The sequence below is a fragment of the Odocoileus virginianus genome, chromosome X (assembly GCF_023699985.2).
Source record: "Odocoileus virginianus isolate 20LAN1187 ecotype Illinois chromosome X, Ovbor_1.2, whole genome shotgun sequence".
Classification (NCBI taxonomy): domain Eukaryota; kingdom Metazoa; phylum Chordata; class Mammalia; order Artiodactyla; family Cervidae; genus Odocoileus; species Odocoileus virginianus.
In genome coordinates, this window is record NC_069708.1 from 31,988,041 (window position 1) to 32,009,518 (window position 21,478).

General features: G+C 37.5%; 1 protein-coding gene across 1 annotated transcript in view; it reads left to right on the plus strand.

Moving 5' to 3' along the window:
• Positions 1-21,478, plus strand: part of ATP7A (ATPase copper transporting alpha) — a 149,223-nt gene extending 127,745 nt beyond the window's left edge. Inside the window, exons 16-23 of the mRNA XM_020881934.2 lie at positions 4,183-4,365; positions 6,049-6,265; positions 11,107-11,253; positions 12,074-12,216; positions 13,788-13,991; positions 14,509-14,626; positions 16,526-16,628; positions 17,010-21,478. Coding sequence (XP_020737593.1) covers positions 4,183-4,365; positions 6,049-6,265; positions 11,107-11,253; positions 12,074-12,216; positions 13,788-13,991; positions 14,509-14,626; positions 16,526-16,628; positions 17,010-17,286 — 1,392 coding nt within the window. The 3' untranslated portion in view covers positions 17,287-21,478. The remainder of the gene's footprint in view (positions 1-4,182; positions 4,366-6,048; positions 6,266-11,106; positions 11,254-12,073; positions 12,217-13,787; positions 13,992-14,508; positions 14,627-16,525; positions 16,629-17,009) is intronic.

A 21,478-nucleotide genomic window follows, 5' to 3' on the forward strand; every position in this document is an offset into this window, starting at 1 on the left:
ATTTTCCCAAGTCTATCAGGCTTCTCATCTATTTGGGTGTGACTCCATGTTTGTGCTGTTCAACATTTGATAGTGCTTGCCCTTACTTTCATCTTTGCTGCCACCAGCTGACAGTTTGCAACTATGATTTCAGGAATATATAATCCTGTCCCTGATCTCTCTCATGTTAGAATTTCCATTACAATCTCAATCAAAGCCACTTAATTTCAACTAAAACCATGTTCCTTCTAGTATATTCTTATTATGAGGATATAAATTATATACCCATGCATGTACTAAACATAGAACACAACTTAGAACAGATTTGGAATTTCATCTAGCCAGGGAATACAGGTTACTAATTTTTATAGTAATTTAAATTTTTATATAATTTCAAACAAAATTTGCAAGAATAGTATAAAGAAATCTCACATACACTTTTTTTTCCACATACACTTTACTACAGATATCAGGCTCCTTTCCTAAGAACAAGGACAGTCTCTTACATAAACATAATACAAAGATCAAAATCAAGAAGTTGATACTGATAAAATACTGTTGTCTAATCTGTTGTCCATATTTCAGTTTCCTCAGTTGATTCCATAATCCTTTATAGTTATTTTTTCTTTTGTGTGGAATCATGCATTGTATTTAGTTGTCATATCTCTTTTGAAGTAACCTGTAAATTTGGCCTTGGAGTACAGGATGAAGCAAGGCAAAGTCTAATAGAGTTTTGCCAAGAGGATGCACTGGTCATAGCAAACACCCTCTTGCAACAACACAAGAGAAGACTCTACACATGGGCATCACCAGAGACTCAATACCAAAATCAGATTGATTACATTCTTTGCAGCCAAAGATGGAGAAGCTCCATACAGTCAGCAAAAACAAGACTGAGAGGTGACTGTGGCTGAAATCATGAATTCCTTATTGTCAAACTCAGACTTAAATTGAAGAAAGTAGGGAAAACCACTAGACCATTCAGGTATGACCTAAATCAAATCCCTTAGGATTATACAGCGGAAGTGACAAGTAGATTCAAGGGATTAGATCTGATAGAGTACCTGAAGAACTATGGATGGAGGTTCATGACATTGCATAGGAGGCACTGATCAAGACCATCCCCAAGAAAAAGGCAAAATGGTTGTCTGAGGAGGCCTTACAAATAGCTGTGAAAAGAAGAGAAGCAAAAGGCAAAGGAGAAAAGGAAAGATATACCCATTTAAATGCAGAGTTCCAAAGAATAGCAAGGAGAGATGAGAAAGCCTTCCTCAGCAATCAATTCAAAGAAATAGAGGAAAACAATAGAATAGGAAAGACTAGAGACCTCTTCAAGAAAATTAGAGATACCAAGGGAACATTCCATGCAAAGATGGGCACAATAAAGGACAGAAGTGGTATGGACCTAACAGAAGCAGAAGATATTCAGAAGAGGTGGCAAGAATACACAGAACTGTACAAAAAAGATCTTCATGACCCACATATTCACGATGGTATGATCACTCACCTAGAGCCAGACATCTTGGAATGTGAAGTCAAGCAGGCCTTAGGAAGCATCACTATGAACAAAGGTAGTGGAGGTGATGGAATTCCAGTTGAGCTATTTCAAATCCTAAAAGATGATGCTGTGAAAGTGCTGCGCTCAGTATGCCAGCAAATTTGGAAAACTCAGCAGTGGCCACAGGACTGGAAAGGGTCAGTTTTCATTCCAATCCCAAAGAAAGGCAGGGCCAAAGAATGCTCAAACTACTGCACAATTGCACTCATCTCACACACTAGCAAAATAATGCTCAAAATTCTCCAAGTCAGGCTTCAGTAATACATGAACCGAGAACTTCCAGATGTTCAAGCTGGATTTAGAAAAGGCAGAGGAACCATAGATCAAATTGCCAACATCCATTGCATCATCGGAAAAGGAAGAGAGTTGCCAAAAAAAAATCTACTTTTGCTTTATTGACTATGCCAAAGCCTTTGACTGTGTGGATCACAACAAACTGTGGAAAATTCTTTTTTTTTGTTTGTTTTTTTTTTCCATTTATTTTTATTAGTTGGAGGCTAATTACTTTACAACATTGCAGTGGTTTTTGTCATACATTGAAATGAATTAGCCATGGATTTACATGTATTCCCCATCCCGGTCCCCCCTCCCACCTCCTTCTACACTGTTGGTGGGAATGCAAATTAGTACAGCCACTATGGAAAACAGTGTGGAGATTCCTTAAAAAGCTGGAAATAGAACTGCCATATGACCCAGCAATACCACTTCTAGGCATACACACTGAGGAAACCAGATCTGAAAGAGACACGTGCACCCCAATGTTCATCGCAGCACTGTTTATAATAGCCAGGACATGGAAGCAACCTAGATGCCCATCAGCAGACGAATGGATGAGGAAGCTGTGGTACATATACACCATGGAATATTACTCAGCCATTAAAAAGAATTCATTTGAATCAGTTCTAATGAGATGGATGAAACTGGAGCCCGTTATACAGAGCAAAGTAAGCCAGAAAGATAAAGACCATTACAAACTGTGGAAAATTCTTAAAGAGATGGGAGTTCCAGAATACCTGGCCTACCTCCTGAGAAATCTGTATGCAGTTCAAGAAGCATCAGTTAGAACTGGACATGGGACAACAGACTGGTTCCAAATCGGGAAAGGACTACATCAAGACTGTATATTGTCACCCTGCTTATTTAACTTGTATGAGGAGTACATCATGAGAAACGCTGGGCTGGAGGAAGCACAAGCTGGAATCAAGATTTCCAGGAGAAATATCAATAACTTCAGATGTGCAGATGATACCACACTTAACAGCAGAAATGAAGAAGAGCTAAAGAGCCTCTTGATGAAAGTGAAAGAGGAGAGTGAGAAAGTTGGCTTAAAACTCAACATCAGAAAACTAAAATCATGGCATCTGGTCCCATCACTTCATGGCAAATAGATGGGGAAACAGTAGAAACAGTGACAGACTTTATTTTCTTAGGCTCCAAAATCACTGCAGATGGTGACTGCAGCTATGAAATTTTAAGACTCTTGCTCCTTGGAAGAAAAGCTGTGACCAACCTAGACAGCATATTAAAAAGCAGAGACATTACTTTGCCAGCACAGGTCCATCTAGTCAAAGCTATGGTTTTTCCGGTAGTCATGTATGGATGTGAGAGTTGGACTATAAAGAAAGCTGAGCACCAAAGAATGATGGTTTTGAACTGTGGTGTTGGAGAAGACTCTTGAGAGTCCCTTGGACTGCAAGGAGATCCAACCAGTCTATCCTAAAGGAAATCAGTCCTGAATGTTCCTTGGAAGGACTGATGCTGAAGCTGAAATTCCAATAGTTTGGCTACCTGTTGGGAAGAACTGACTCATTTGAAAATATCCTGATGCTGGGGAAGATTGATGGCAGGAGGAGAAGGGGATGAGAGAGGATGAGATGGTTGAATGGCATCACCGACTCAATGGACATGAGTTGAGTAAGCTCCAGGAGTTGATGATGGACAGGAAGGCCTGGTGTGCTACAGTCCATGGGATTGCAAATATTCGGACATGACTGAGCGATTGAACTGAACTGACCTCTTCTCATCTTGGTTCCTCAAGCTATTCATTTCTCAAGGTTCATTGTCTGAGTTTACTGTGAGGCATCTATGTTCTCTAATTCCAGATCATTCCTGCTTCCTGCCTGATTTGAGTTCCCCTCGTTGATTTCCTGAGCAATATTCTCTGGCCAAGTTTCTCATCTAGACTCAATAAAGTCAAAGCAACCCAGAAGGTTTTAGCTGGTGCACACTCAAATTAATTACTCAATTGTAATTATTTACCTACTGCCCAGAATTTTTTTCCCTACAGATCTAAAATTCATTAGTATTGAAAGTCTTTTTCTTTCCCTAGAGGTACTAGAGGCATCTCTAAGTTACCTATTAACAGTCAACTCTTAACAGGTAGTTCTAGCTATTTAACACATGTCCGCAGCATGTTGAACATTTGCAAGGGAGGGTTATTAGGTGTAACTAATGATATTTCTTCCCTTATTGTCCCTTCTTTTTAGTCTCCCAAAGACCATTTAAGTCCAATTAAATCAAAGTCAGCTTATTAAGAAACAAAATAGTAATGTGTTTGTCACAGTAAACCTTTTTTCTCATTTCTGGAATGCTGATACTAAGAATTATCATGTCATACAGTGCATTCTATTTTGATTTTCTTACAGGTAAAGGTAGTGGTGTTTGATAAAACTGGAACCATTACCCATGGAACCCCAGTAGTGAATCAAGTAAAGGTTCTAGTGGAAAGTAACAGAATATCACGCAATAAGATCCTGGCTATTGTGGGAACTGCTGAAAGTAACAGTGAACACCCTCTGGGAGCAGCCATAACCAAATACTGCAAACAGGTACAGTTTTTCCCTTGTTTATTCATGATTTCCATATATAATTGGTATGAAACTACAGAGACTTGTGTTTTCTCATTTTATTTTGTATGTCTTAATTTCTTCATAGAGAAAAGTAAAAAGATGAAAATGAAAATTAACTGTAACCCTACTGCACAGATAACCTCAGTCAACTAAGAAATAAAATAGAAATAATACATATTTATGGGAGGAAAATTTAGATAGTTCAGCATTACATAATGCAAAAGGAAAGCCTCATTTCCTGCCCTTTTCTGTAATTTCTCTCTTCAAAGTTTGACAAGTATTAACCTGTTAACAGGCTTTTTGAGCAACAGCTTTATTGAGATAAAATTCACATACTCTAAAGTTCACCCTTGTAAAGTGTACAAGTCAATAATTTTTAGTATATTTACAAAAGTATGCATCTGTTAACTATTTTTAGTGTATATACCAACATTTGTTATTTTTAAACTTTACATAGAAAGGTGATAATACAATCACCAGTCTTTGGTGTTTTTTTAAAAATTTGTGATTTTTTCCTTATCAGGACATACAGATTTGCGTCATTGTTTTTAATGGCTATATTATATTCCATTGTATGATTGGCTTTTTGGCTCTTACAACCTGTAGTTAACATCCTTGTCAGCTTTTGCAAGTTTATCTCTGATGTTTAATGCCTATCAATGTAATTGCTGGATCAAAGTATAGGTGCAGTTAAATTTTGATGAATGTTACCAATGCTTAAATGGCAAATGTTATCAACACCCACACAAAAAGGTATATCAGTTTATACTTTCACCAGAAGTTGAATGACATTCCCCCACATTCTCACTAACACTTAATTTTTTCCAATTCAGTAAGTAAAAAATATTTATTCGTTGACTGTTTACTTTGCATTGTCTTAATTGTGAATAAGGTTGAGCATCTTTCCACATGTGTATTGGCCATTTGCATTTCTTTCTATATCCTGTTTGCTTGTATCTGTTGCCTCTTTTTTTCATAAGATTGTTTACCTTTTCTTACTGATTTGTATAAGTTCTTTGTAAATTATCTCACATAATTTTTCAGTTAAAATGTGGCAGTTTCACCATTGGTGTTGCCATTTCTTTATTTGTTCTTTCCTTTTTACCTATTAACTATTACTGACCTGGCTTCTATACACCCAAATCAAACAGTGGAGAGGACAAAGATATAAAGAGCCAGGAAACAGTGATGGTCACCAGAATTCTTTGGCTTACTAAGGACACAGAATCATAATAGAGAGGCCCTCTGGTAACTAAAGGCTGTGTTCTTTGTTACCCTTTGCCCTGTATTGAATAGAAAATCTAACTTGACAGTAGAATTAAATATCTCTACTGGAAAGGACAGAGAATATTGATAAACCTTCCACATTTTCTTCCCCTAAATTTGGTATAAATCTTACAGAGTGGGATTTTTTAAAAGGTTTATGAGGTTCTCCTGTAACTTTGAACATTATACCGAATGCTCTGTTCCTTTGTCCTTATCAAAACCCACTGTCAAATAGGCAATGATAAGTGACAGTTTTATTCTAAACATTTAGAATTAACCAGGCCTGTAGATTGTATCTAAACATTTAGAATTAACCAGCAGTAATCTTTGATCTTGCTAATGATGACCTTGGATTGTTAGAACAGCAGAGGAAATCCTTCTGTTTCTATTTGTTAGGAGCTGGACACTGAAACCTTGGGTACCTGCATAGATTTCCAGGTTGTGCCAGGCTGTGGCATTAACTGTAAAGTCACCAATATCGAAGGCTTGCTACACAAGAATAACTGGAAGATAGAGGAAAATAATATTAAAAATGCATCCCTCGTTCAAATAGATGAGAGTAATGAACAGTCATCAACTTCGTCTTCCATGATTATTGATGCTCAGTTCTCAAGTAAGCTAATTTTCTTTGTAGTACCAATTATGGGACAGTGATTAACAGGTATCTAACCTTATAAATTGAACTGTTATATAAGAAAGAAAGATTAGCGTCATGTTTCATTCTTGTAAATCAGTTTCACCACAGGCCTTCTAATTATTTCACTGAATTGCTGAAGAACATTTTTCAACTTCACTCCTTGATTACAGTAGAAGGTGATAAACCCCAGCTCTAGATGATCTTCCATCTTAGTTCAGCTGTCTTTATTTCTCACCACAGCTACTCCAGACCTTTTGTATCTTTCACAAGCTCTTATGGCCTCCCTAGTTCTCTAAGCAAATTGTCTGGCTTATTTTTCACACAGAAATTTAAGATTCTCAGACATGTGTTCTTTCAGTTTTTTTTCCCCCAGAATGTTTCCGTTTTCAGAGAAAGAAGTACAGCCTCTTCTTACCTAGTGAATCCCCTTATCTTTGCTTCAGATCTCACCCTCTCTTGATTCCTCAAGGACCTCATACTCTGTTACATTATATCCCCTTGCTTCTTTTTTTCCCCAACTCTTTGTCATAGCTCCTTCTCCTAAACATAGAAACATTTCTCCCATCAAAATCACTGTATTCCCATCTAGATTTTCGTCCCATCTGTCTGTCTTTTCGTTAATATCCAAACTTCTAGAAGAACTAGTCTAAGCTGGCTGAATTCACTGCACAGTCTGGCTTCTGCCCCATCCATACTAGTGAAACTATTTTAAGTCCACCAATGACCTTGTTTAGTCCCCTCTCTAGTGATCAGTTTTCAGTCTTCATTGCTGCATGACTTCGCTGAGGCATTTGACAATGTTGACCATTTCTTCTTTCCTAAATTTTTTTTCTCCCTTGATTCCATGACCCTGCTTTCTCTGGAGTCTCCTCTCACCAGTTTGGCTGTTCTTTTTAATCCTCACCTGATTGCTCTTTTCTCCTCTCAAATGTTGGGTGTCCTCAGAGTTTTGGTCTTTTGTCTTTTGCTGATTTTACATACTCTCTCTATATAATCTCGTTCATACTTATTGCTTATTCTGCCACCTGTAGGGTTTCCACTGCCACTCTAAAATCCGTACCTGCAGCCAATGCCACTTTCCCAAGTTTCTTGTTGGTCTATCTATCTGACCAAAACCAAGATATACATACCTAAGTGTGCTTGCACCTCCCCAGCCATTTGAACTTGAGTAATTTTGCTAACATTCAAACCTGATTATATCACTTTCTGACTAATACCTTTTATTGCAGTGGTTTATAACCTATTTTTGAGTCACAAACCTTTGGAGGAATGAGATAAAAGCTATGCCCACTACTCAGAAAATTTCTGTTTTGGACATTTGTATATATCCTTAAGCCCCTCTGTGGAAATCTGTTAAGGATCCTGGCTTTATAGGCTCTCCATCTCTGACAGGACAAAGTCCAGTCTCTCTGAGTTTTGTTCAAGATTTATTCCCCATGATATGTCTCCTGCCTCCCTGCACCACCCGTCTTGTGTTTTTCCACTGTCACCCATGTACCCTGTGTTTCGTTCTTATGGAACTACTTAGAGTTTCTCCATACATCGTGTCATTTCATGCCTGTTAGATCACTTTATTTACTATTTTCTCATCTTTGAAGACTCAGCTCACATCTCTCTTTAATGAAGCCTCCACTGACTGACATACATAGGCAGAGATATTTGCTCTTCCTTTTTAGTCATAACTATACTTAATCTGGCACACTGCACGATAATTCTTTGTTTACCTGCCTGATTCTACTAAGTTGTGATTTCTTTATTATTTGTCTATGAATTCATAGTATCAAGAACACTGACACATAGTGATTTTGTTCATCTGACAGGTTTTATAAGCATTGTTCAAGATACTAAAGAATCAGCAAAGACAAAGACCGTATCTCATGGAGTTTACATTCCTGGTGAAAGAACGCTAGACAGTGTGCAAATAAATAAGCAAATGGATAGTGTCTGATGGGTAGTGCTATGAAGAAAATGAAGAAGAGCAAGTGGTATTGGGAATGCTAGGGAATGCTATTTTATATAGGCTGATCAGGGTAGGCCTCATTGAGAAGGTGCTGCTTGAGCAAAAACTTTAGGTGAAGGAGGAAGAAAGTTACGTGAACATCTGTGACAAAAGCATTCCAGGTAGGAGGAATGTTAAGTACAGAAGCCTTAAGTCAGGAGTGTGCTTGACTAGTTTGAGGAACTCTGTGGCTAGAACAGAGTAAATGATTGGGAACTTTGTAAGGACTTTAGTTTTTACTCTGAGGTGGAAAAGCATTGGAGAGTTTTGAGCATAGGAGTGACAGAATCTGACTTAATATTTTAATATTTAATAAGGTATTAATAAAATTTAATGTTTAATAAATTTAATAATTTGATAAAAATTATTAATATTTAATAAAAGTATTGCTTGGGCTTCTCTGGTAAAAATACACTGTTTCTGTGGGTAGGGACAAGGACAGAAGCAAGGGGATAAGTTAGTGGGCTGTTGCCATAATCTGGGTAAAAGATGATGGCTTGGACCAATGTAATAGCAGTAGAGGTTGTAAGAAGTAGTCAAGTTCTGGATGTATCTTTTTTTTTTTTTTTGACCATACCATGTGGCTTGTGGGAGCTTAGTTCCTCCACCAGGAATCAAACCTGTGCCCCCTTGCAATGGAAGTCCTAACCACTGAACTGCCAGGGAATTCCCCAGGATGTATCTTGAAGGGAGAGATGACTGACAGATCTCACATATTGGCAATGGGGTATGAGAGAAGCAGGAGTCAAGAATTAGGCCAAAGTTTGCAGCCTAACCAATTTAGAAGGATGGAGTTACCATTTAAACAAGATGGAGATTGCAGGAGAGATAATGTTGAGGAAAAGTGATTAGGAGTTCAGTTTTTGACATGTTAAGTTTGAGTGCCTGTTAGGTATTCAAGTGGAGATGTTGTGTAAATGTTCTATCAAGGAGGCAGGTGGCTGTACAAGTCTGTAGACTTGGGAGTCATCCACTTATAGATCTGGGCTGTCCAGTGTGGTAGCCACTAGTTACATGTGACTATTTAATTAAAATTTAGTTTAAAACTCAGTCCTTCAGCCATACTAGTCATATTTCAGTGCTCGATAGCTTCATGTTGTTAGTGGCTACTGTATTAGACACTGCAGATACAGAACATTTCTGTCATCACAGAAAGTTCTGTCAGACAGTGCTGATATAGATGGTCTTTAAAGTGATGAGACTGCATAAAATCTTCAAAGAGTTGGGAATTCCCTGGTGGTCCAGTAGTTGGGGGCTTCCACAGTGGCTCAGCAGTAAAGAATCTGCCTGCAATGCAGGAGATGTGGGTTCGATCCCTGGGTCAGGAAGATCTCCTAGAGGAGGGCATGGCAACCGACTCCAGTGTTGCCTGGAGAATCCCATGGACAGAGGAGCCTGGCGGACTACAGTTCATGGGGTCTCAAAGAGTCGGACATGACTGAAGCAACTGAGTATTCACACATGCCAGTGATTAGGACTAGGCACTTTGACTGCCATGGGCCTGGGTTCAATCCCTGGTCAGAGAACTAAGATTCTGTAAGCCATGAGGTGCGCACCCCCAAAAAATCAGGAAGTGAGAGTAGATTGGTGGGGAAGAGGTTTAAGGATTAAGCCCTGCAACACTACAAATTAAGAGGTCAGGGAGATGAGGAATGATCAGTAAAGAAAACAGAAGTGGTAGGAGGTAACTCATAAGAATGTGGTGCTCTAAAAACCAAATGAAGAAAATATGTCAAGGAGAGAATGGTCAACTGTGTTAAATGCTAATAGTGCAAGTAAGATGAGGACTAAGAATTACCCTTTACATTTATTAAAGATCACTGGTGTACCATATGAACAATTCTTTGGCATAAGAGAGACAAAAGTTCTATTGGAACAGGTTCACAGGAGAATGGGAAGCTGATAGAGACAACACTTTGTAGGAGTTTTGCTATGAACAGAAGCAAAGAAATGGGGTGGTAGCTAGAGAGATAAATGAGATCTGTTGTTTTGTTTTCTTTTTTAAAAATAGGACTGTGTGCAGCAGAAGTAGAAAATACGATGATGCAGAAGAGAGAGGAGAGAATTGTTGGAGAGATGTTCTGAAATAGGGAAAGGAGAGGGATCTATTTATGCAAGTGGAGAAGTTGACCTTAAATAGGAGTAGGGGCTGTTTATAGTAACAGAAAAGAAGCTAGATCAGTATGTACAGAGGTTTAGGTAGTTGGGTATATGTGGCAATGAGAGCTTATGGAAGTTCTTTTCTGATTGCTTTTATTTTCTTTCTGAAGTAGGAAGCACATCATCATCTGGTATGAGAATGGGAGAAGAAAAGGTATAAAATATCCATCTAGAAGGAATGGAGAATGAATGGACTAGGGGAATACAGTAGAATTGCCAGAAAGCACTAAGGGCCCACCTAAAGTTAGTAAGATATCACTGTAGTTCTGTGTTCTTATCTAACCACTGATGGTTGTACTGATGTACACTAAATATTTTTAACTTTCTTCAGTTGCCATGGAAGAGCATAAGGAAATGTTGAATGGAAAGCATCACCAAGAAAGTAATGCTTGAACTAGCTTTTAAGGAATATGATGCAATTTGGTATTTGGAGAGGAAAGATGAGGACTTCCAGGTGGAGGCAGCAACATGTGCAAAGGCCCAGAGGCATAGAAGAGCAGAGTATGTTCCTTGAATATTTGGAAATCACTGTCATAGGCTATGTTCTACCAAAAAAAACAATGTATTAACTGCAAGGTTAGAGAGGAAGAATGTCCCTAAAGGGTTGCTATAAATATTAAACAAGTCCACTAAAAGATTTTTCTGTACTTTCTTTCAGATGCTCTTAATGCTCAGCAGTACAAAGTTCTCATCGGCAACCGGGAGTGGATGATTAGAAATGGTCTTGCCATTAATAACAATGTAAATGATTCCATGGCTGAACACGAGAGAAGAGGTCGGACTGCTGTACTGGTAGCAGTTGATGGTAAGGTTTTCCTTAAGTACACTGTGACTCAGTGTTGTGATCTCAGTTGTTTTCTGTGTATTTTTGAGAGACATCTGAACTATGAGGGTTTTTCAAAAGCATCTTGAATGCAAAATAAAAATGTCAGCAATACATAATTGTTACTGATTAATTTAAAATGCTCTTGTGTTTGCCTGGCTTTTATTAAATTATTTCTTAGAGTAAGTTTGTAGCTGTGAGATTAATTAGTTAACATTTATAATCTTTGCTAAGTATGAAGGCAGTATCTTACTATGGCCTTTTTAGGTCCAGGGAAAAGCAGAAAATACCATTTACTTTCATTTTTGAAATAAAATAGCTACTTGCAGTGGTTTTTCTCCCCAGTATAAAATGCCAGTTTTGTTTTCATCCACCCCTTCACCTTTGAAAGGAAGAAAGTATTGGGTTTCAGTTTCATTTGCCTTTAAATTAGCTGAAGTGTTTGGAGCTCTTGTCAATACTTCTCTAAAGGAAGAAAGTAAGTCTTTTAGTATCCAGTAAAGTTTATTTTCATTTTCCTATTATTACCTTCATTAGTAACCCCTACGTCACTGAAATTTTCACAACCAAGAATAGAGGCTTACTGTGGGATTACTGTGGGGTTACTGTGGGGTTTGTGGTATTTTCACAACCAAGAATAGAGGCTTACTGTGGGGTTGTGTGGTCTTGGGGGTATTTTGAGTTAAGCTAAGCCCTGAACAACTTTGTTTAACAAAAATCATTTCTTTCTGAAATTTTAAGTCAGAATATTATTTTACTTTCACCATATTCCAAATTCTATTTTCTGATGCTCCTGTATTAGATGAGCTGTGTGGTTTGATAGCTATTGCTGATACAGTGAAGCCTGAAGCAGAACTGGCTGTCCATATTCTGAAATCTATGGGCTTAGAAGTAGTTCTGATGACTGGAGACAACAGTAAAACAGCTAGATCTATTGCTTCTCAGGTAATGGATTTACTTAGTAGTTGGGGTTGGGAGTATGTGTTAACTTCTAACTCTTCGTGTACATTTTCTTTCTTGCCTTCAGGTGCTAAAGAATTCTTACTACCTATTATTTTAATTATCCCTGAGTAGCCATACCTGATTCCTTAAAAAAAGAATTGGCATACTGCCTGTGCAGGAAGGAGTTTGCACTATTTTCTGGAACTGTTATAAGTAAAAAGCTATTTGCTTAGTTCATGAGATGCTTAGTGACATTGTACACAGTTTCTGTTGATGCTTCCTTTGAAATGCTGCTCGTAGTCTCTACCAGTGCTGCCAGCCTAAGCTAGGCTCTCAACCTCTCATGCCTAAAGTACAGCAGTAGCTCCACTCATGGCCCTCTCTGGATACCACTGATAGAACGAAACGTCTCTTCCATAGCATTTTCCTGCTACTGATCCCCCACATTTGCCTTCCCTCTAAAACTTTTCTCATGTTAGTCTTTTCTACTTTGAAATGCCTTCTCCCCTCTTCTATTGACTAATGCAAGTAATATATAAATACTGTCTTGTATAAAATGATACAGAAGGATATAAAGTAAGTTTGTCACCCTTTTCCCAAGCTCCCTGTCCAGCCCTCTCCCCTTACACTTTCTCGTATACTTATTGTTCATATACAGATATATAGTTCTGGTATTTTCAACATAAATTGGATCATTTTTGTACAAATTGTTTACTTTCTTTCAGATAATAATATATATGCCTTGTCCATGTCCATGGAGCTTTGTCCATGTCTGAACATATAAAGTTACTTCATTCTTTCTACATCATTGCATTGAATTCCATGGTGTGAATGTATCATAATTGGCTTAACCTGTTTGCGACCCCATAGACTATACAGTCCATGTAATTCTCCAGGCCAGAATACTGGAGTGGGTAGCCTTTCCCTTCTCCTAACCCTAAAACAGTAATTTATGTGCTTTTGAAAATTTTGTTGTTACAACTAAGGCAGTAATATACATCCTTGGACATACATCTTTTTATACATGTACAGGTATGTCCAAAATATAGCTAGGAGTGGAATTCCTTAACCAAATGACATGCACATTTTGATAGATGCTGGTACATGCCCTCCAAAATGACAGTACACATTTATACACCCACCAACAGTATCTAAGAGAGTTCATTTCCCTGTAGTCTTACTATCCCTAGATATTACTAATATTTTAAAATTTGGACATCTGGTAGGTGGAAAATGAAGGCACCTCATCATATAAAATGATGAATCATCATTGTTATGTATATAAAATCACTATATAAAATAATAAATATTTTATATAAAATATAACAGTTATATTTTAGGCTTTGTTGCTTTTGTTATTTAGTTGCTCAGTCATGTCTGACTCTTTTTGACCCCATGGACTCTAGCCCACCAAGCTTCTCTGTCCATGAAATTTCCCAGGCAAGACCAGGGATTGAACCTGAATCTCTTGCATTGGCAGACATTCTTTACCACTGAACCACCAGGGAAGCCCTATATTTCAGGTACTCAGTAATATTTCTTGAAATGAGTGGAGTTTGTTTTTCCTCATGTAGGTTGGCATTACTAAAGTGTTTGCTGAAGTTCTACCTTCCCACAAGGTTGCTAAGGTGAAGCAACTTCAAGAGGAGGGGAAACGGGTAGCAATGGTAGGAGATGGAATCAATGACTCCCCAGCTCTGGCGATGGCTAATGTTGGAATTGCTATTGGCACAGGCACGGATGTAGCCATTGAAGCAGCTGATGTGGTTTTGATAAGGGTAAGTCTGGTGGCCTGAGCTTTGAGGAGTGTAACTGCTCTGCATGGTCAGAGATAATGTTGAATGTTGAACACAGTGATTCTGTCCTTCTAATTCCCATCCTCCTGGCCTTTGAGAAAGGGAGAATTCAAGATGGGAGTATGAGAAGTCTTAGTAGTTACTTTCAGACTTTCTCAATTCAGGGGAGCAAATGAGAATGACAAGCTTCTAAATGAAGAATTAAATCTAGGAATATACATAGAATACGATTATCTTCAGCAAGTATTGCTGAAGTTATTTTAGTGGGATTTAGTCCCTGTGCCAGCATACAACCCTGAAAGTGTTTTTAGAACCCTGAGAAAAAAAATTCCGAAAAACCTCTTCCAAGACTGACTCAAATTTTTAGCAGTATCTGAGATTTGAGTTAATTCACATATTTCCCTAAGATACACATCATCTTCATCATACATAGTATCAAATCCAAGTTACTAGTTAAGTTAGAATCTATTGCTAATATCATAAATATTTCTGTTCTCAGAATGATCTTCTGGATGTAGTGGCAAGTATTGATTTATCAAGGAAGACAGTCAAGAGGATTCGGATAAATTTTGTCTTTGCTCTGATTTATAATTTGATTGGAATTCCCATAGCTGCTGGTATGTGATGGTTAACTTGTATTGCTTTTTTCCTGAAGTCATTAGATGCCTACCATATTGGAAGTTTTAGTCTTCTTCTTACTAGTTTTGAGCCCAGTTTTGTATGTAGCCTGCTGTGAGAGATAATATTAAGGTGAAAGTGAAAGTCACTCAATCATGTCCAACTGTTTGTGACCCCATAGACTATACAGTCCATGGAATTCTCCAGGCCAGAATACTGGAGTGGGTAGCCTTTCCCTTCTCCAGGGGATCTTCCCAACCCAGGAATCAAACCCAGGTCTCCTGCATTGCAGGCGGATTCTTTACCAACTGAGCTATCAGGGAAAATCAGTAATTTAAATTTTCAGCATTTTCATTATGCCTTAGAATGTATAATCTTTCAGACAGGTTTATTTTATTTTACCTTTTTTCCCCTCCAACTTTGTATTTTGAAATTTTAAAACCTACAAAAATAAGGGGTATAATAAAATCTGTATACCCTTCGCCTAAATTCACAGTTAATATATCTTGCCACATTGCTTCATCTCTTTTTCCATATGTACTTATTTACTTGGTCATTTATTTTTTTGCTGAAGAGAATACATTTACCTTTAATCTCACTACCCAAACATACCTACTGTTGGTATTTTCGTTTGTACATGTCTTTCTGAACTTTTTTACTCTGTATCAGTTTTTATCTTGTTTCACTGTTGTAATTATACAGAGAATTTTCTTAATGTTTTAATAACCAACAGTATTTTTTTTAGGTTGGGGAGCCAGGGGTGTGTGTGTGTGAGAGAGAGAGAGAGATTGAACAAAAGAATATGACCCCCAAAAAAGCAGGTTAGAATTATTTAATAAGTATCTGATCATCCCTGTTACTTAGGGGCTTGGTAGGTGTTAACAATAACATGAGAAAAATAGTTACCAGACTTCCCTGGTGGTCCAGTGGTTAAGAATCCTCCTGCCAATTCAGCGGACACGGGTTCAATCTTCCTTGGTCTGGGAAGATCCCAGATGCCGTGGAGCAACTAAGCCCATGAGCCGCAACTACTGGAGCCCGCGCTTCTCAACTACTGATACCACCACAGTGAGAAGCCCGCGCACTGCAGTGAAGAATAGCCCCTGCTTGTTGTAACTAGAGAAAGCCCACGTACAGCAATGAAGACCCAGCACAGCCAAAAATAAATAAAAATTAAATAATTTTTTTAAAAAAGAAAAATAGTTATCACTTTTTTTTTTAGTTATCACTTTCTTTTTGTTCTCTCTGGTTAGAGAGCCAAAGATGAACATGAAGAACATGAGAACAATTACAAAGCTGGTTATCAACAGGGAATCACAGATACAGAGAGGACAAAGTAAAAGAACAATCAAAATCCAGGGAGATTAATTCATGGAGCAAGTTATTTTTGAAAAATTATACAAGTAATATATGGTTACTATAGAAAAAGTAAGAAAATACAGATTAGCACATAAAAAACTACAAGTACAGTAAGTCTATCTCATCCCTATCATTTGAACAAATTTTAAAATGTCTATCAAAACCAAGTGTAGATAAGTTTGTAGAATATGAACTCTAATACACTATTGGAGGATTTGTGATCTGGTATAGCCACTTTGGAGAACAACTGAGAAGCATCTACCTAAAGTTGAAGGTGTGCCCATGTTATAATCCAGCTGTTTCACCTCTAGGTATGTACCCTAGGGAATTTCTTAAACGTACACAGGGAGACATGTACAAGAATGTTCACAGCAACACTGTGTTAGTGAAAAATTGGCAATGACATAAATCTGTACCAACAGGAGGATAAATTGCTGATTAAATATTGAGCAAGAAAATGATTTGTATATATGTATTAGGAACACATTGGTAATGTTTTTAGTACTATCTGCTCTAATTAATCCAAACTTATTTCCTAGGAGTTTTTATGCCCATTGGTTTGGTTTTGCAGCCCTGGATGGGATCTGCTGCAATGGCTGCTTCATCTGTTTCAGTAGTACTTTCTTCACTCTTCCTTAAACTGTAAGTATGATGGCTTGCTCACGCTTCTCTTTTGTATTCCTTTTATCACCCACAGTCAGTCTTGCTAGGTTTTTTTCTTGTATTGATTAATGATAAGACCAAACTGTTTTTAATAATAAGTATTAACTTTATGTAATTATCACCTTGTGTAGTCTATACAGAGCAACCACAAGCACTGAGGGGTGTAAAATCTAGTGCACTGGCTCTGAGAAGTAGGATTTCTGATCATGTGACCTCACACAACTCCTTCTGAGCTAATTTCCTAGCAGGGACCACCTTTATACATTTCACACTATCCAAATCTCTTTTCATTTTTGAAAGTAACAAGCGCCTGGTTCACATTTGATTATTTCAAATTAGTATACTTTTGCATCTTTCCAGTTACAGGAAACCAACTTATGAGAATTATGAACTACATGCCCGAAACCAAATGGGACAGAAAAGTCCTTCAGAAATAAGTGTTCATGTTGGAATAGATGATACCTCAAGAAATTCTCCTAAACTGGGTTTGCTGGACCGAATTGTTAATTACAGCAGAGCCTCCATAAATTCACTACTGTCTGATAAACGATCACTAAACAGCATTGGTACCAGTGAACCTGACAAGCACTCACTCCTGGTCGGAGACTGCAGGGAAGATGATGACAGTGCGTTGTAACAGGCCACAGAGAATGCTGCTAGATGATGTCCTGCACTGACACAGTATTCCTGATCACCTTAGCTTTTTAAAATACTACAAGGCTTTATGTTGGTCTCATGCTCTCATGTTAGGGAACCTATTCGAATTGCATTTGTCTGATGGCAGAAATATCTTTTTCAGGGCATCAGCTCAGAACCTAGCTTTATTGAAAATGAAATTCCAATATTTTTTGTTTTCACTAGCAACAGATAAAGTAGAGCAGTGAGGTTTACAAGTCCTACAGCTGAAGATGCTGAATTGCTGCTGAAGTCATAAATAATTTTTTATTTGACTAAAAGTTCAAGTAAAGATAATTAAACATTGTAAAATTTAGGTGCATAATCTTGAGATTGTTGAGCCCTTCTCCCTGCCTGCCAGATTGGGGAGCAGTGGCTTTCAAAGCACTGTATAAAACGTCTAGTTTTTGAAGAAAAACAGTAGAAATTGTTTAAAAATAGACGTGCCTTATTTATTACAGGCTTTCTTCCCCTCTTATTCTCCCTGCATCTTGGTCTTTGCGGTTGCTTTCTTAGATGCCCTAGTGTGTTTAACTTTTGTGATGTTCTTTCAAGTGAGCTAAGTGTAGATAGTTTCTCATCGACAAAAGTAACTGACAAATTTTCCAGTACCTTCTTTGTTTCTTTATCTTGTAGCTCAAAGACCTTAAGGGCCTATATAGTTCCCTGCTTCCCATCTTTCCACTGCTATAAAAAATGCATCAGATTCTTCCTTCAGTGACTCCCTAGCTCTGTGTAATCTTTCAGTTCACTCCTGCTGAGTTCAGCTATAAGTTCTTAGTATTGTCTGTCAGCCTCAGTTCAGGAACTTAAGATTTTGTGCCACTTCTACAATTGATTTTTTTTTTCAAAGATTGACACTACCATCTTTAACATATACTGGTCATAAAGATACCTTGTTCTTCTTGCCGTTGTTCAGTCACTCAGTCACATCTAACTCTATGCCACCCCATAGATTGCAGCATGCCAGGTTTCACTGTCCTTCACCATCTCCCAGAGCTTGCTCAAACTCATGTCTATTAAGTCGGTGATATCACCCAACCATCTCATCCTGTGTCGTCCCCTTCTCTTCCTGCCATGAATCTTTCCCAGAATCAGAGTCTTTTCCAGTGAGTCATTTCTTCACATCAGATGGCCAAAGTATTGGAGCTTCAGCTTCAGTGTCAGTCCTTCCAATGAATATTCAGGACTGATTTCCTTTAGGATTGACTGGTTTGATTTTCTTGCAGTCCAAGGGACTCTCAAGAGTCTTCTCCAGCACCCCAGTTCAAAAGCATCAATTCTTCAGCACTTAGCCTTCTTTATGTCCATCTCTCATATCCATACATGACTACTGGAAAAACCACAGCTTTGACTATATGGACTTTTGTTGGCAAAGTAATATCTCTGCTTTTTAAAATGTTGTCTAGGTTGGTCATAGCTTTTCTTCCAAGGAGCAAGTGTCTTTTAATTTCATGGCTATGGTCACAGTCTGTGACTGGAACCCAAGAAAATAAAGTCTGTCACTGTTTCCATTTATTCCCCATCTATTTGCCCTGAAGTGATGGGATCAGATGCCATGATATTCGTTTTTTGAACGTTGAGTTTTAAGCCAGCTTTTTCACTGTCCTCTTTGACTTTCATCTAGAGGCTCTTTAGTTCCTCATCACTTTCTGCCATAAGTGTGGTGTCATCTGCATATCTGAGGTTGTTGATTCCAGGTTGTGCTTCATCCATCCTGGCATTTCGCATGATATACTCTGCATATAAGTTAAACAAGCAGGGTGACAGTATATAGCCTTGATGTACTCCTTTCCCAACTTACAATCAGTCTACTGTTCCTTGTCTAGTTCTAACTGTTGCTTCTTGACCTGCATACAGGTTTCTCAGGAAGCAGGTAGGTGGTCTGTACTCCCATCTCTTGAAGAATTTTCCAGTTTGTTGTGATCACAAAGTCAAAGGCTTTAGTGTAGTCAATGAAGCGAAAGTAGATGTCTTTCTGGAATTCTCTTGCTTTTTCTTTGATCCAATGGATGTTGGCAGTTTGATCTCTGGTTCCTCTGCCTGTTCTCAATCCAGCTTGAACATCTGGAAGTTCTCTGTCCACATACTGTTGAATCCTGGTGTGGAGAATTTTGAGCATTACTTTGCTAGCATGTGAAATGAGTGCAGTTGTGCGGTAGTTTGAACATTCTTTGGCATTGCCCTTCTTTGGGATTGGAATGAAAACCTGGATTCACTAAATCTGTCCTTTTTGGAGAGAATATAAGACATTAGCTGATAATTTAATGGTTTTTTTTCCATTTATTTTTATTAGTTGGAGGCTAATTACTTTACATATATATTTATAATTTAATAGATTTTAATTGTCTTATTGTTTTAGATAATCTCTCAAAATGATTCTAAAATAATGCCATTACACTAAGCTGCTTTTTCCAAAAACTATAGTAAATTGTAATATAGAAATGAGAATTTCCCTAAGTTGTGATACCTTTTAGACAAATCTATATTTGTATGTAGTTTAAAATATTTGCACTTGCTAGTTAGTGTGATTGGCAGATTTATGGGCTTCTCATTGGCATATAAATTTAGAAATTGCCCTGTGAGTACCTGGGAGTTAATACATTGGTCAGAGGTCTGGTACTTGTATGACTATTTAAATTAACTTGTTAACTGCAAGGTGGATTTCAGATGCAGAATATGTAAGTGAAAACAACTCATAAGTTCCTAATATCTATTCATATTGTCACATGTAAAGCTGCTAACTCAATGCCTAGCACATAAGATTTATACTCAGTAAATATTAGTTGTTATATCCCCTTGAGGTCAGTAATAAATATTAAAAATTGTTTTTACAGAGCAGAGTCAAATCAAGTGGGAGTAGGGGATGGGTTTCTTCTTCCCCAACTTCCTTTTTCTCTTGTTCTTTCATACAAACTCAAAAAGTTTACAACACAATTCCACATTGACTTTTCAGATTTGGAAAAGATCTCATTTTTATCTCAGCTATCTTAAAAGAGAACTAAAATGTGATGAGGGTGCTTTTAATCTAGAAAAGCAAACCAATTTTAATGAAGTATGAATGAATTTGTATGTCCAGGCTCTTTTTAGACCAGTGCCTGTGCCATCTTCCATGCTTTCAATTTGAATTTTAATTCTTGTTTCTTATTTTAATTCCAGTGGTCCATCATATCATAACTTGTTTCTTCTAGAAGAAATAGCTAATACAAAAAAATGTATAATAGAGACTTTTGAAAAAAGTGACACCTTTCCCCTCATTCTCATTCCTATCTCTCTGAAGCACTTGAACATAGCCAGTTACTACTATTACCATGTGTGTGTTAGAGTTGTCCATTTGGCCCCACATGCCAAGAGATGCACGTCATGGGACAATGAGAAGAAAGCCTATATAATCTGAGAAAAATCAAGACTATAATTTAGCCTTTTGTACAGGAATAGAAAACATGCTGTTTGTTTCAAAAGAATCCTGCTTTAAATATCTGTCAGTATCTTTGAATTCTCTTCCACAAGTCTCTTGCAATCCTGAGCTCCCATTAGCTTCACAGAGCATCTGTAGTCACCAAAGAGAGGTGATATATGGAGGGGATCAAAAACACTGCTTTTAGTTAGTAACTAGCTTTAGGTAATTATTTACTAATGAGAACAAACTTTATAAATGTGTGTATAAGCATCTGTGTTTACTCGTATCATACACATATGCACATGTTACCATATAGAAGGAAATGGATTTATATTTGAATTTGATATTAGAATATTTGAAGTTTGATTTTTGTTGTTCCTTCATCACTCTTCTGTATTCATTCAGCAACCATGCCCTCAGTCTGATGATAACAAGGATGTTTTCATATCCAGTGCTGATTCAGACTCAACTAAGGGGCGTCTTTTCTCTTAAATATCCAAAGATGCCTTTTAAATTTCAAAGGTTAAAACATAACTATTTAGTGTCATAGTATAAAGAAGTATGGTTGTCAGTTGTGACAATAGAAGTGTTATTTTTCCTAGTTTAGTATCAACATTTTAGAGTATTATATTTGATGCCTTGTGAACAAATAATTTTATACTTTGCTTTAACTTTTTAAAAGTTGTTCTTCTATTGGATGTATTCCTTGTTAAGAATACTTAAAATTGCGTTGTAGTCAAAATGTTTCCAAAAA